Below are 14,365 nucleotides of genomic sequence, written 5' to 3' on the forward strand. Positions count from 1 at the left end.
AATACTTTTGTATCCTGGGAATAAAAAGATGTGTGTTGTCCCGTGTTCCATGATAATTAAATGCATTGTTCATAATCATTTTACTAGTATAATGTAATATGTGTTTGTGATATTGAAACTGGTCAAAGCTTGATTCAAGTCATCATAGATTTCAGTATGTCAATCAACATGCTAACTTCTCTACCTAACAATATATAATAGGGTTTGTTTATCACCAGTTTACACTGGGGTACATCAGATTTTAAAAAATGTGATCTAAAACAGTCTTCCTAACAAATGACTACAATAAGGATTTGTGTTTTAGGAAATAAAAGAAAGCTGAAAGTAAATATACAAGAAATACCTATATGAACAAAATTGTATGTAACTAAATATTTCAGTCGAAATTTGATAAAAATTTTTCTGCTGCAAAATACTTTATGGAATGTACTTGTAATTTCATTCTATAGCTGAAATCCTCACTTTATAGTGTCATACACACAGAGAGAAGAAATTGTGGCAGTATATGAAGGGATGGGTGTCTATTATCTGTAACAACAAAGTCTGTCCCACTGATTATAAACAAAATCACCATTAATTTTAGCACAAAACTTTTCTATCAAGTAAAATTACTGACCTAAAAATTACAACAACAAAAAATGTAAAAGTTTGCCTTGTAAATAAAAATGGCAAGTTTACAACAAAAATAAACAATAATAGATATTTAACATGATGAACACAAGCTTCCACACCAAATCACACAAAATATTTCACAGATTTATAACACAGTCCCTGTCTGCAACAAGGAATAATAGTTAGGAGCTGTCTCAAGGGAAGTAACTCCACTTTCCTTTTTGTAACATGGAAACAGCTTTTGTAACAACACTATATTCGCACAGCCAAGCTTTTCTTGATCTGATTAGATTTAATTTAAAGGCAAAAATACCACATTGAGCCTTGGACTCAAGGCTGACCTCCAGGCGTACTTAACTTACAGTCTTCAAGGTTAAGTCATAATAATGACCCTTGCACATATTGGTCAGTTCAAGGCAATGACCTCTTGACCTTTTCTAAATCCCTTTATCTAAATACCCACAAAAATTTATTCGAAATTTAAACCAATCACAATCTTTTACTTAAGCGTCAGCAGTCAATTTTTGATGAATTGATGACATCAGCAGTCGTTGACCTTTTGACCTCGGCAGACTTGATCTAGTGCCACCTCCAGTCATGCTCTGTCGAGGCTATTGTTACTAGAGAACTGTCTACTTGATGACGAGCTCCGCTGCATCCCATCAGCAGAGCTGCTATATACCGACTCATTGTCAGAGCTGGCATTAGAACGAGCATCAGCCGACGACTGGCTACGCCATCTTCTACTGCCCCCTGGTGAGCGACGATAGTCGATGTTGTACTACAGAAACAGAAAGGTGAAGATTTACATGAAATTCATGAAGAATGATGAAATTTACATAACAGTCTATAAAAGCAAACTGCAGTTTCACACAAAGAAAACAGAGTTAATGTGAAAAACTGAGTCGATGAGTTTCTCAGCCATTTAATAAAGAATTTCAAACAAGACCATTTCTGAGATGATTATCATACAGGACCTCGCTGTTGTGGTCAAACTGAGGTCAGATTAACTATTGATAAAAATTGCTGCAGACCAAACATGGACAATATCCTTATATGGAAAAAAGGATGTTTAAGAACGTACATTCCCCCAGTTGGGCCCTCTCCTCCCTTCCTAGGAGCCGGAATGCATTATTTATACAGAACTTAGTCCCCTTCACCTAAGAATTCTTCAGACCAAATTTGGGCAATATATGTGTATCAATTTATTCTCAAAAGAGGAGTAAGATTTTAAAGAACTTGCAAAATTGCCCTTTTTGGGCCCTGCCCCTAAGGCCCCCTTGGAACTGAAAGCCAATCCATACAAAAACTTTGTTCCCCTAAAATACTTCTGACCAAATTTGGGCCATATCTAATCATTCCCAGTAGGACTTCAAGGAATTTGCCCGATTTCCACAATTGGGCCCTATCCCTCTCACCCCAGTGGACTGGAAACGACGGTTTATACAAAACTGATTCCCCTGCACCAAGCAATGCTTCAGTCTAATTGCGCAAAATCAAGTCAATCCTACAGGAGGTGTAGGATTTTAAATAATTTACTCTTTTTCCCCTATTGGGCCTTGACTCTTAGGCCACAGGAGGCTGAGACCCATCATTAATACAAACTGATTCCTCTTCATCTAACAGCGCTTCAGACTAAATTTGGGGAAAATCTAATCATTCTTACAGGAGGAGTAGGATTTTAAATAATTTGCTCTATTTCCCTTATTGGGTCCGGCCTCCACCACCCCTAAAACTTTAAGATTTCCTCTTTTGGGCCGACGCCCTACAGGCCCCTAGGGGCAGAGATCCACAATTTATACATAATTTGTTTTTGTTTTCTCTAGGGATGCTTCTGACCAACTTTGATTAAAATTCTGTCAGTCATTAAAATCGACTGATGGGCAGATGGATGGCGGGACAGGTGGACATCACAGTATGCCATAAACTCACTTGGCCCTTTGGGCCAGGTGAGATTAAATAAAAAAAAAATTCTTGTGCTATGACCTGTTTTTCAAGATCTAAAGAAACAGATTATTACTATGTGGTTAATCAAAATCTCTGTGTGAAGATTTTTCTGAATATCTAGTGTATAAAATACAACCATTTCTTAAGATACAATGTGAATAATACCAACATATAGAACCTTTTAAAACAATCTATAATCCCACAAAATTGGTCCCTCTTTCCCCAGAGATGCTTCATACCAAATTAAGTCATTCATGAATAATTGCAATATGTAGTAAAAGTTGACAGATGACGGACACCACATAAAGCATCCTAACCAAGGTGAAAGACAAATTTGGGGATACTGTTCTTTTTTTTGGACATTTTCATCTTTGTAAATATAATTTGTTGAAATGAAATAAGGAATGCAATACACATGTAACGATGCAGCCATTGAGATAATTACCTTGGTAGCACAGATAAAGCTCGTGGTGACAACTTTTGCTATGGCATTCATCAGGTTCTTTGTCTCCTGTATGGCACTGTCCACCTGTTAAATAGCAAATTGATACTAAATGACATGAGGTGATAAAATTACCTCAAGCAGTGTTTGGTTTAAAGACTTTCTGTATATTGCTATTTTCATGTTTCATGTAACTGACTTTCTCCATATACTAGGTCATACTTAAGAAAGATAACCGTGTTAAATGTGGATTTTCTGTCTGTTAGAGATTTAACCTTGTTAAATGTGGAAGATTTTTTTTAAATGTTTGAGACCTTTCCTTGTTAAATGTAGCAGATTTCTGTCTGTTGGAGACTTGCCTTGTTAAATGTGGCAGATTTTCTGAAATGTTTGAGACCTAACCTTGTTAAATGTGAAAGATTTTCTGTCTGTTGGAGATCTTACCTTGTTAAATGTAGCAGATTTCTGTCTGTTGGAGACTTGCCTTGTTAAATGTAGCAGATTTCTGTCTGTTGGAGATCTTACCTTGTTAAATGTAGCAGATTTCTGTCTGTTGGAGATCTTACCTTGTTAAATGTAGCAGATTTCTGTCTGTTGGAGATCTTACCTTGTTAAATGTAGCAGATTTCTGTATGTCAGAGATCTTACCTTGTTAAATGTAGCAGATTTCTGTCTGTTGGAGACTTGCCTTGTTAAATGTAGCAGATTTCTGTTGTTAAATGAGATTTCTTACCTTGTTAAATGTAGCAGATTTCTGTCTGTTGGAGATCTTACCTTGTTAAATGTAGCAGATTTCACCTTGTTAAATGTAGCAGATTTCTGTTATGTCTGTTGGAGATCTTACCTTGTTAAATGTAGCAGATTTCTGTAGCAGATCTTACCTTGTTAAATGTAGCAGATTTCTGTCTGTTGGAGATCTTACCTTGTTAAATGTAGCAGATTTCTGTCTGTTGGAGATCTTACCTTGTTAAATGTAGCAGATTTCTGTATGTCAGAGATCTTACCTTGTTAAATGTAGCAGATTTCTGTCTGTTGGAGATCTTACCTTGTTAAATGTAGCAGATTTCTGTCTGTTGGAGATCTTACCTTGTTAAATGTAGCAGATTTCTGTCTGTTGGAGATCTTACCTTGTTAAATGTAGCAGATTTCTGTATGCCAGAGATCTTACCTTGTTAAATGTAGCAGATTTCTGTCTGTTGGAGATCTTACCTTGTTAAATGTAGCAGATTTCTGTCTGTTGGAGATCTTACCTTGTTAAATGTAGCAGATTTCCGTCTGTTGGAGATCTTACCTTGTTAAATGTAGCAGATTTCTGTCTGTTGGAGATCTTACCTTGTTAAATGTAGCAGATTTCTGTCTGTTGGAGATCTTACCTTGTTAAATGTAGCAGATTTCTGTCTGTTGGAGATCTTACCTTGTTAAATGTAGCAGATTTCTGTCTGTTGGAGATCTTACCTTGTTAAATGTAGCAGATCTTACCTTGTTAAATGTAGCAGATTTCTGTCTGTTGGAGATCTTACCTTGTTAAATGTAGCAGATTTCTGTCTGTTGGAGATCTTACCTTGTTAAATGTAGCAGATTTCTGTCTGTTGGAGATCTTACCTTGTTAAATGTAGCAGATTTCTGTCTGTTGGAGAGACCTTGTTAAATTAGCCTTGTCTGTTGGAGATCTTACCTTGTTAAATGTAGCAGATTTCTGTCTGTTGGAGATCTTACCTTGTTAAATGTAGCAGATTTCTGTCTGTTGGAGATCTTACCTTGTTAAATGTAGCAGATTTCTGTCTGTTGGAGATCTTACCTTGTTAAATGTAGCAGATTTCTGTCTGTTGGAGATCTTACCTTGTTAAATGTAGCAGATTTCTGTCTGTTGGAGATCTTACCTTGTTAAATGTAGCAGATTTCTATGCCAGAGATCTTACCTTGTTAAATGTAGCAGATTTCTGTCTGTTGGAGATCTTACCTTGTTAAATGTAGCAGATTTCTGTCTGTTGGAGATCTTACCTTGTTAAATGTAGCAGATTTCTGTCTGTTGGAGATCTTACCTTGTTAAATGTAGCAGATTTCTGGAGATCTTACCTTGTTAAATGTAGAGATCTGTTGGAGACCTTGTTAAATGTAGCAGATTTCTGTCTGTTGGAGACTTACCTTGTTAAATGTAGCAGATTTCTGTCTGTTGGAGATCTTACCTTGTTAAATGTAGCAGATTTCTGTGTTGGAGATTTTACCTTGTTAAATGTAGCAGATTTCTGTCTGTTGGAGATCTTACCTTGTTAAATGTAGCAGATTTCTGATTTCTGTCTGTTGGAGATCTTACCTTGTTAAATGTAGCAGATTTCTGTCTGTTGGAGATCTTACCTTGTTAAATGTAGCAGATTTCTGTATGCCAGAGATCTTACCTTGTTAAATGTAGCAGATTTCTGTCTGTTGGAGATCTTACCTTGTTAAATGTAGCAGATTTCTGTATGCCAGAGATCTTACCTTGTTAAATGTAGCAGATTTCTGTCTGTTGGAGATCTTACCTTGTTAAATGTAGCAGATTTCTGTCTGTTGGAGATCTTACCTTGTTAAATGTAGCAGATTTCTGTCTGTCTGTTGGAGATCTTACCTTGTTAAATGTAGCAGATTTCTGTCTGTTGGAGATCTTACCTTGTTAAATGTAGCAGATTTCTGTATATAAGAGATCTTACCTTGTTAAATGTAGCAGATCTTACCTTGTTAAATGTCTGTCTGCCAGAGATCTTACCTTGTTAAATGTAGCAGATTTTTCTGTGTAGCAGAGATCTTACCTTGTTAAATGTAGCAGATTTCTGTCTGCCAGAGATCTTACCTTTGTCTGTTGGAGATCTTACCTTGTTAAATGTAGCAGATTTCTGTCTGTTGGAGATCTTACCTTGTTAAATGTAGCAGATTTCTGAGATCTTACCTTGTAAATGTAGAGATCTTACCTTGTTAAATGTTGTTAGAACCTTGTTAAATGTAGCAGATTTCTGTCTGTTGGAGATCTTACCTTGTTAAATGTAGCAGATTTCTGTCTGTTGGAGATCTTACCTTGTTAAATGTAGCAGATTTCTGTCTGTTGGAGATCTTACCTTGTTAAATGTAGCAGATTTCTGTGTTGGAGATCTTACCTTGTTAAATGTAGCAGATTTCTGTCTGTTGGAGATCTTACCTTGTTAAATGTAGCAGATTTCTGTCTGTTGGAGATCTTACCTTGTTAAATGTAGCAGATTTCTGTCTGTTTGAGATCTTACCTTGTTAAATGTAGCAGATTTCTGTCTGTTGGAGATCTTACCTTGTTAAATGTAGCAGATTTCTGTCTGTTGGAGATCTTACCTTGTTAAATGTAGCAGATTTTCTGATCTTACCTTGTTAAATGTAGCAGATTTCTGTGTTGGAGATCTTACCTTGTTAAATGTAGCAGATTTCTGTCTGTTGGAGATGTTACCCTGTTAAATGTAGCAGATTTCTGTCTGTTGGAGACTTGCCTTGTTAAATGTAACAGATTTCTGTCTGTTGGAGATCTTACCTTGTTAAATGTAGCAGATTTCTGTCTGTTGGCGATCTTACCTTGTTCAATGTAGCAGGAGATCTTACCTTGTTAAATTAGTTGGAGATTTAAATGTAGCAGATCTTACCTGTAGCAGATTTCTTGTTAAATGTCTGTTGGAGATCTTACCTTGTTAAATGTAGCAGATTTCTGTCTGTTGGAGATCTTACCTTGTTAAATGTAGCAGATTTCTGTCTGTTGGAGATCTTACCTTGTTAAATGTAGCAGATTTCTGTCTGTTGGAGATCTTACCTTGTTAAATGTAGCAGATTTCTGTCTGTTGGAGATCTTACCTTGTTAAATGTAGCAGATTTCTGTATGTCAGAGATCTTACCTTGTTAAATGGAGATCTTACCTTGTTAAATGTAGCAGATTTCTACCTTGTTAAATGTAGCAGAGATCAGAGATTACCTTGTTAAATGTAGCAGATTTCTGTCTGTTGGAGATCTTACCTTGTTAAATGTAGCAGATTTCTGTCTGTTGGAGATCTTACCTTGTTAAATGTAGCAGATTTCTGTCTGTTGGAGATCTTACCTTGTTAAATGTAGCAGATTTCTGTCTGTTGGAGATCTTACCTTGTTAAATGTAGCAGATTTCTGTGGAGATCTTACCTTGTTAAATGTAGAGATCTTACCTTGTTAAATGTAGCAGATTTCTGTCTGTTGGAGATCTTACCTTGTTAAATGTAGCAGATTTCTGTATGCCAGAGATCTTACCTTGTTAAATGTAGCAGATTTCTGTATGCCAGAGATCTTACCTTGTTAAATGTAGCAGATTTCTGTCTGTTGGAGATCTTACCTTGTTAAATGTAGCAGATTTCTGTCTGTTGGAGATCTTACCTTGTTAAATGTAGCAGAGATGTCAGAGATCTTACCTTGTTAAATGTAGCAGATTTCTGTACCTTGTTGTAGAGATCTTACCTTGTTAAATGTAGCAGATTTCTGTCTGTTGGAGATCTTACCTTGTTAAATGTAGCAGATTTCTGTCTGTTGGAGATCTTACCTTGTTAAATGTAGCAGATTTCTGTCTGTTGGAGATCTTACCTTGTTAAATGTAGCAGAGTCTGTTGGAGATTTCTGTCTGTTGGAGATCTTACCTTGTTAAATGTAGCAGATTTCTGTCTGTTGGAGATCTTACCTTGTTAAATGTAGCAGATTTCTGTCTGTTGGAGATCTTACTACCTTGTTAAATGTAGCAGATTTCTGTCTGTTGGAGATCTTACCTTGTTAAATGTAGCAGATTTCTGTGTTGGAGATCTTACCTTGTTAAATGTAGCAGATTTCTGTCTGTTGGAGACTTACCTTGTTAAATGTAGCAGATTTCTGTCTGTTGGAGACTTGCCTTGTTAAATGTAGCAGATTTCTGTCTGTTGGAGATCTTACCTTGTTAAATGTAGCAGATTTCTGTCTGTTGGAGATCTTACCTTGTTAAATGTAGCAGATTTCTGTCTGTTGGAGATCTTACCTTGTTAAATGTAGCAGATTTCTGATCTTACCTTGTTAAATGTAGCAGATTTCTGTCTGTTGGAGATCTTACCTTGTTAAATGTAGCAGATTTCTGTCTGTTGGAGATCTTACCTTGTTAAATGTAGCAGATTTCTGTCTGTTGGAGATCTTACCTTGTTAAATGTAGCAGATCTTACCTTGTTAAATGTAGCAGATTTCTGTCTGCTGGAGATCTTACCTTGTTAAATGTAGCAGATTTCTGTATATCAGAGATCTTACCTTGTTAAATGTAGCAGATTTCTGTCTGTTGGAGATCTTACCTTGTTAAATGTAGCAGATTTCTGTCTGTTGGAGATCTTACCTTGTTAAATGTAGCAGATTTCTGTCTGTTGGAGATCTTACCTTGTTAAATGTTAAAGCAGATTTCTGTTAAATGTAGCAGATTTCTGTCTGTTGGAGATCTTACCTTGTTAAATGTAGCAGATTTCTGTCTGTTGGAGATCTTACCTTGTTAAATGTAGCAGATTTCTGTGCCAGAGATCTTACCTGTTGGAGATCTTACCTTGTTAAATGTAGCAGATTTCTGTCTGTTGGAGATCTTACCTTGTTAAATGTAGCAGATTTCTGTAAATGTTGGAGATCTTACCTTGTTAAATGTAGCAGATTTCTGTCTGCTGGAGATCTTACCTTGTTAAATGTAGCAGATTTCTGTCTGTTGGAGATCTTACCTTGTTAAATGTAGCAGATTTCTGTCTGTTGGAGATCTTACCTTGTTAAATGTAGCAGATTTCTGTCTGTTGGAGATCTTACCTTGTTAAATGTAGCAGATTTCTGTCTGTTGGAGATCTTACCTTGTTAAATGTAGCAGATTTCTGTCTGTTGGAGATCTTACCTTGTTAAATGTAGCAGATTTCTGTCTGTTGGAGATCTTACCTTGTTAAATGTAGCAGATTTCTGTCTGTTGGAGATCTTACCTTGTTAAATGTAGCAGATGGAGATCTTACCTTGTTAAATGTTCTGTAAATGTAGCAGAGATCTTACCTTGTTAAATGTAGCAGATTTCTGTCTGTTGGAGATCTTACCTTGTTAAATGTAGCAGATTTCTGTATGTCAGAGATCTTACCTTGTTAAATGTAGCAGATTTCTGTATGTCAGAGATCTTACCTTGTTAAATGTAGCAGATTTCTGACGGTTGGAGACTTGCCTTGTTAAATGTAGCAGATTTCTGTATGTTGGAGATCTTACCTTGTTAAATGTAGCAGATTTCTGACGGTTGGAGACTTACCTTGTTAAATGTAGCAGATTTCTGTCTGTTGGAGATCTTACCTTGTTAAATGTAGCAGATTTCTGTCTGTTGGAGATCTTACCTTGTTAAATGTAGCAGACCTTGTTAAATGTAGCAGATTTCTGACGGTTGGAGACTTGCCTTGTTAAATGTAGCAGATTTCTGTCTGTTGGAGATCTTACCTTGTTAAATGTAGCAGATTTCTGTATGTCAGAGATCTTACCTTGTTAAATGTAGCAGATTACGATGGAATCCTGTCGAGATGAGACAGCAATTCTTCACGATGAACACACAGTGGCACCTGTAACACAACTCTATCAGGTTAAAAATGTTATCTACCAACACAGAGACTTAAGGCTGTATGAGAGTTTGTTGCCTTCCTCAGCAAAATATTCAGCCTGTACAAACAGGTCATGTGTGGTTTTCAGCGGTCCCTCCCCTCGGGTAAATAGGTACATACTAAATGCCATGCTTGACATGTTTTTTGCCCGCTTTACAATGTCATTATCCGGCTCCTCCCACTTGTCCGTCTCAGCATCCATTTCTGATGTGATTAACTTCATCTCCAGGCCGAGCTTCGCAATCTTGGCTTGTTCCTGAAAGGTCAAAGGTCTTATATCAAAATCCTTGCAATGATTCCCCCTGAGACAGCACTACAAATTTAGCTTTAGTAAATTCAAAGTTCATCTGTTTCATAACATTTCGGCAGACCAGCACTTTAAATACCAGTAAGTCTCAACTGTATGGCTTTTACAGTGACATCCAAGTATAATCAAGTTTATAGTTTAAGGACAGCTGTAATATGATTGAGTAACTGACTACTGACACTTTGGTGTCGAGATCTACATTTCTCATTTTCTATGAAACATACCATAATTATAACACAAATTTCGATTTCTGAATTCATCAGAGATTTGTATTAGATCAACAGACTTGTAGTCATTATGACACCTTATGTAGCACAGATTTGTTATTGGCACAGAATTCTTCATTCTTATCCAATAAATTATTGGCTGGCATGTCGGAAAATGTCAAAAGATAATTAACTAGTACTAGTACCTGGAAAATGCTAGTAATTTATCCTCAATTTCAATTCAGGAAACATCAGAAATCTTTTGTCTTTTCTACAAAGTAAAACAGTTGTTTGTCTTTATACCACAGGGGTCTGTCACTATACCACAGGGGTCTGTCTATACCACAAGGGTCTGTCACTACCACAGGGATCTGTCACTATAACACAGGGGTCTGTCTCTATACCACAGGGGTCTGTCTATACCACAAGGGTCTGTCACTACCACAGGGGTCTGTCACTATACCACAGGGGTATGTCACTACCACAGGGGTCTGTCACTATAACACAGGGGTCTGTCACTACCACAGGGGTCTGTCACTATACCACAGGGGTCTGTCACTAAACCACAGGGGTCTGTCACTATAACACAGGGGTCTGTCACTATACCACAGGGGTCTGTCACTATACCACAGGGGTCTGTCTCTATACCACAGGGGTCTGTCACTATAACACAGGGGTCTGTCTCTATACCACAGGGGTCCGTCACTATAATACAGAGGTCAGTCACTATAATAGAGAGGTCTGTCTCTATACCACAGGGGTCTGTCACTATACCACAGGGGTCTGTCACAATAAAACAGGGGTCTGTCAATATAACACAGGGGTCTGTCACTATACCACAGGGGTCTGTCTCTATACCACAGGGGTCTGTCACTATAACACAGGGGTCTGTCTCTATACCACAGGGGTCTGTCACTATAACACATATGTCTGTCACTATAAAACAGGGGTCTGTCTCTATAAAACAGGGGTCTGTCACTATAACACAGGGGTCTGTCACTATACCACAGGGGTCTGTCACTATAAAACAGGGGTCTGTCACTATACCACAGGGGTCTGTCACTATAACACAGAGGTCTGTCTCTATACCACAGTGGTCTGTCACTATACCACAGGGGTCTGTCACTATAACACAGAGGTCAGTCACTATAATACAGAGGTCTGTCTCTATACCACAGGGGTCTGTCTATATAACACTTGGGTCTGTCTCTATACCAGAGGGTCATTTCTCTATAACACAGAGTTCTGTTTCTATAACACAGGGGTCTGCCTTTATAACACAGACTTATATAAGTATAACACAGAGTTCTCTCTCTATAACACAGAGTTCTGTCTATATAACACAGGGATCTGTCTATATAACACAGGGATCTGTCTATATAACACAGGGATCTGTCTATATAACACAGGGATCTGTCTATATAACACAGGGATCTGTCTATATAACACAGGGATCTGTCTATATAACACAGAAGTATATAACACTGGTACATTTTGTTTATCATGATATTATACAGAAACAGTATTAGGTGAATTATCTATAGTTGTGATATTATTACACTTGGAGTAAGTTCAATACTTTGTAACACTAAATGTAGGACCAAGAAGAGATCTGCTATATATACACCTTTACATCAATAACCCAGACATTGACTCCCCATGTTGGCCTTCAGTGTGGCCATACATCTGATCTACTGGGCTGTATTGTCTCCTCCATTTTTAGGCCAACTTGCAGACATCATTCAGTGACCCAATCACCGAAGTAACATACATGTTCCTGGTGTTCTCATCCCCAGACAGACAATTTAATAGCATATTTCAGACCATATACAATGCCCTCACAGCTGTGTAGCCCTACTAATTACCTTAAAATCTTATTCTTCTCTCAAAATCTCCTCATTACTGCCCCCAAATCTTAAACATGATACTGTCCTCAAAATCTCAACCCGATATTACCAATCAAACTCTTAACTTGATACTGCCCTCAAACTAAATAAACCAGACACTGCCCTCACACTTTCAACCTGACATTGCCCTCAAACCATTAACCTAATAATGCCCTCAAATCATAAACCTGTTAATGCCCTCATACTTTTAACTTGATACTAACTTAAATACATAAACCTGATACTGCCAGCTCTAAGCTGTAATACAGCTGTCTCCAATCTCAATGTCAAATCTAAGGGGAACAGCTCCAAGTCGTAATACAGGATAATACAGACCTAATCCTGTAATACAGGGTAACACTGACATCACCCTGTAATACAGACTAACACTGACCTCACCCTGTAATACAGACTAACACTGACCTCACTCTGTAATACAGGGTAACACTGACATCACCCTGTAATACAGGGTAACACTGACTCACCCTGTAATACAGACTAACACTGACCTCACCCTGTAATACAGACTAACACTGACCTCACCCTGTAATACAGGGTAACACTGACATCACCCTGTAATACAGACTAACACTGACCTCACCCTGTAATACAGGGTAACACTGACATCACCCTGTAATACAGACTAACACTGACCTCACCCTGTAATACAGACTAACACTGACCTCACTCTGTAATACAGAGTAACACTGACCTCACCCTGTAATACAGGCTAACACTGACCTCACCCTGTAATACAGACTAACACTGACCTCACCCTGTAATACAGACTAACACTGACCTCACCCTGTAATACAGAGTAACACTGACCTCACCCTGTAATACAGACTAACACTGACCTCACTCTGTAATACAGAGTAACACTGACCTCACCCTGTAATACAGGCTAACACTGACATCACCCTGTAATACAGACTAACACTGACCTCACCCTGTAATACAGACTAACACTGACCTCACCCTGTAATACAGAGTAACACTGACCTCACCCTGTAATACAGGCTAACACTGACATCACCCTGTAATACAGACTAACACTGACCTCACCCTGTAATACAGACTAACACTGACCTCACCCTGTAATACAGAGTAACACTGACCTCACCCTGTAATACAGTGTAACACTGACCTCACTCTGTAATACAGAGTAACACTGACCTCACTCTGTAATACAGACTAACACTGACCTCACTCTGTAATACAGACTAACACTGACCTCACTCTGTAATACAGAGTAACACTGACCTCACTCTGTAATACAGAGTAACACTGACCTCACTCTGTAATACAGATTAACACTGACCTCACTCTGTAATACAAAATAACACTGACCTCACTCTGTAATACAGAGTAACACTGACCTCACCCTGTAATACAGAGTAACACTGACCTCACCCTGTAATACAGACTAACACTGACCTCACCCTGTAATACAGACTAACACTGACCTCACCCTGTAATACAGACTAACACTGACCTCACCCTGTAATACAGAGTAACACTGACCTCACCCTGTAATACAGGCTAACACTGACCTCACTCTGTAATACAGATTAACACTGACCTCACTCTGTAATACAGAGTAACACTGACCTCACCCTGTAATACAGACCAACACTGACCTCACCCTGTAATACAGGCTAACACTGACCTCACCCTGTAATACAAACTAACACTGACCTCACCCTGTAATACAGATTAACACTGACCTCACTCTGTAATACAAACTAACACTGACCTCACCCTGTAATACAGAGTAACACTGACCTCACCCTGTAATACAGACTAACACTGACCTCACTCTGTAATACAGACTAACACTGACCTCACTCTGTAATACAGACTAACACTGACCTCACCCTGTAATACAGGCTAACACTGACCTCACCCTGTAATACAGACTAACACTGACCTCACTCTGTAATACAGGCTAACACTGACCTCACCCTGTAATACAGAGTAACACTGACCTCACCCTGTAATACAGACTAACACTGACCTCACCCTGTAATACAGACTAACACTGACCTCACCCTGTAATACAGACTAACACTGACCTCACCCTGTAATACAGACTAACACTGACCTCATCCTGTAATACAGACCAACACTGACATCACTCTGTAATACAGACTAACACTGACCTCACCCTGTAATACAGGCCAACACTGACATCACTCTGTAATACAGAGTAACACTGACCTCACCTTGTAATACAGGCCAACACTGACCTCACCCTGTAATACAGAGTAACACTGACCTCACCCTGTAATACAGGCCAACACTGACCTCACCCTGTAATACAGACTAACACTGACCTCACCCTGTAA

At 38.3% G+C, this 14,365-nt stretch overlaps 1 protein-coding gene across 1 annotated transcript in view; it reads right to left on the reverse strand.

Moving 5' to 3' along the window:
- Positions 1-1,207: 1,207 nt before the first annotated feature.
- The window catches only part of LOC132554023 (alpha-catulin-like), a 74,291-nt gene continuing 61,133 nt past the window's right edge, over positions 1,208-14,365 (reverse strand). Inside the window, exons 14-18 of the mRNA XM_060218320.1 lie at positions 9,622-9,874; positions 9,524-9,590; positions 5,188-5,251; positions 3,005-3,088; positions 1,208-1,393 (exon numbers count right to left, since the gene is read on the reverse strand). Coding sequence (XP_060074303.1) covers positions 1,208-1,393; positions 3,005-3,088; positions 5,188-5,251; positions 9,524-9,590; positions 9,622-9,874 — 654 coding nt within the window. The remainder of the gene's footprint in view (positions 1,394-3,004; positions 3,089-5,187; positions 5,252-9,523; positions 9,591-9,621; positions 9,875-14,365) is intronic.

Source organism: Ylistrum balloti, unplaced genomic scaffold (genome assembly GCF_031769215.1).
Source record: "Ylistrum balloti isolate Yb309-2 unplaced genomic scaffold, AGI_CSIRO_Ybal_v1 Utg370370, whole genome shotgun sequence".
Classification (NCBI taxonomy): domain Eukaryota; kingdom Metazoa; phylum Mollusca; class Bivalvia; order Pectinida; family Pectinidae; genus Ylistrum; species Ylistrum balloti.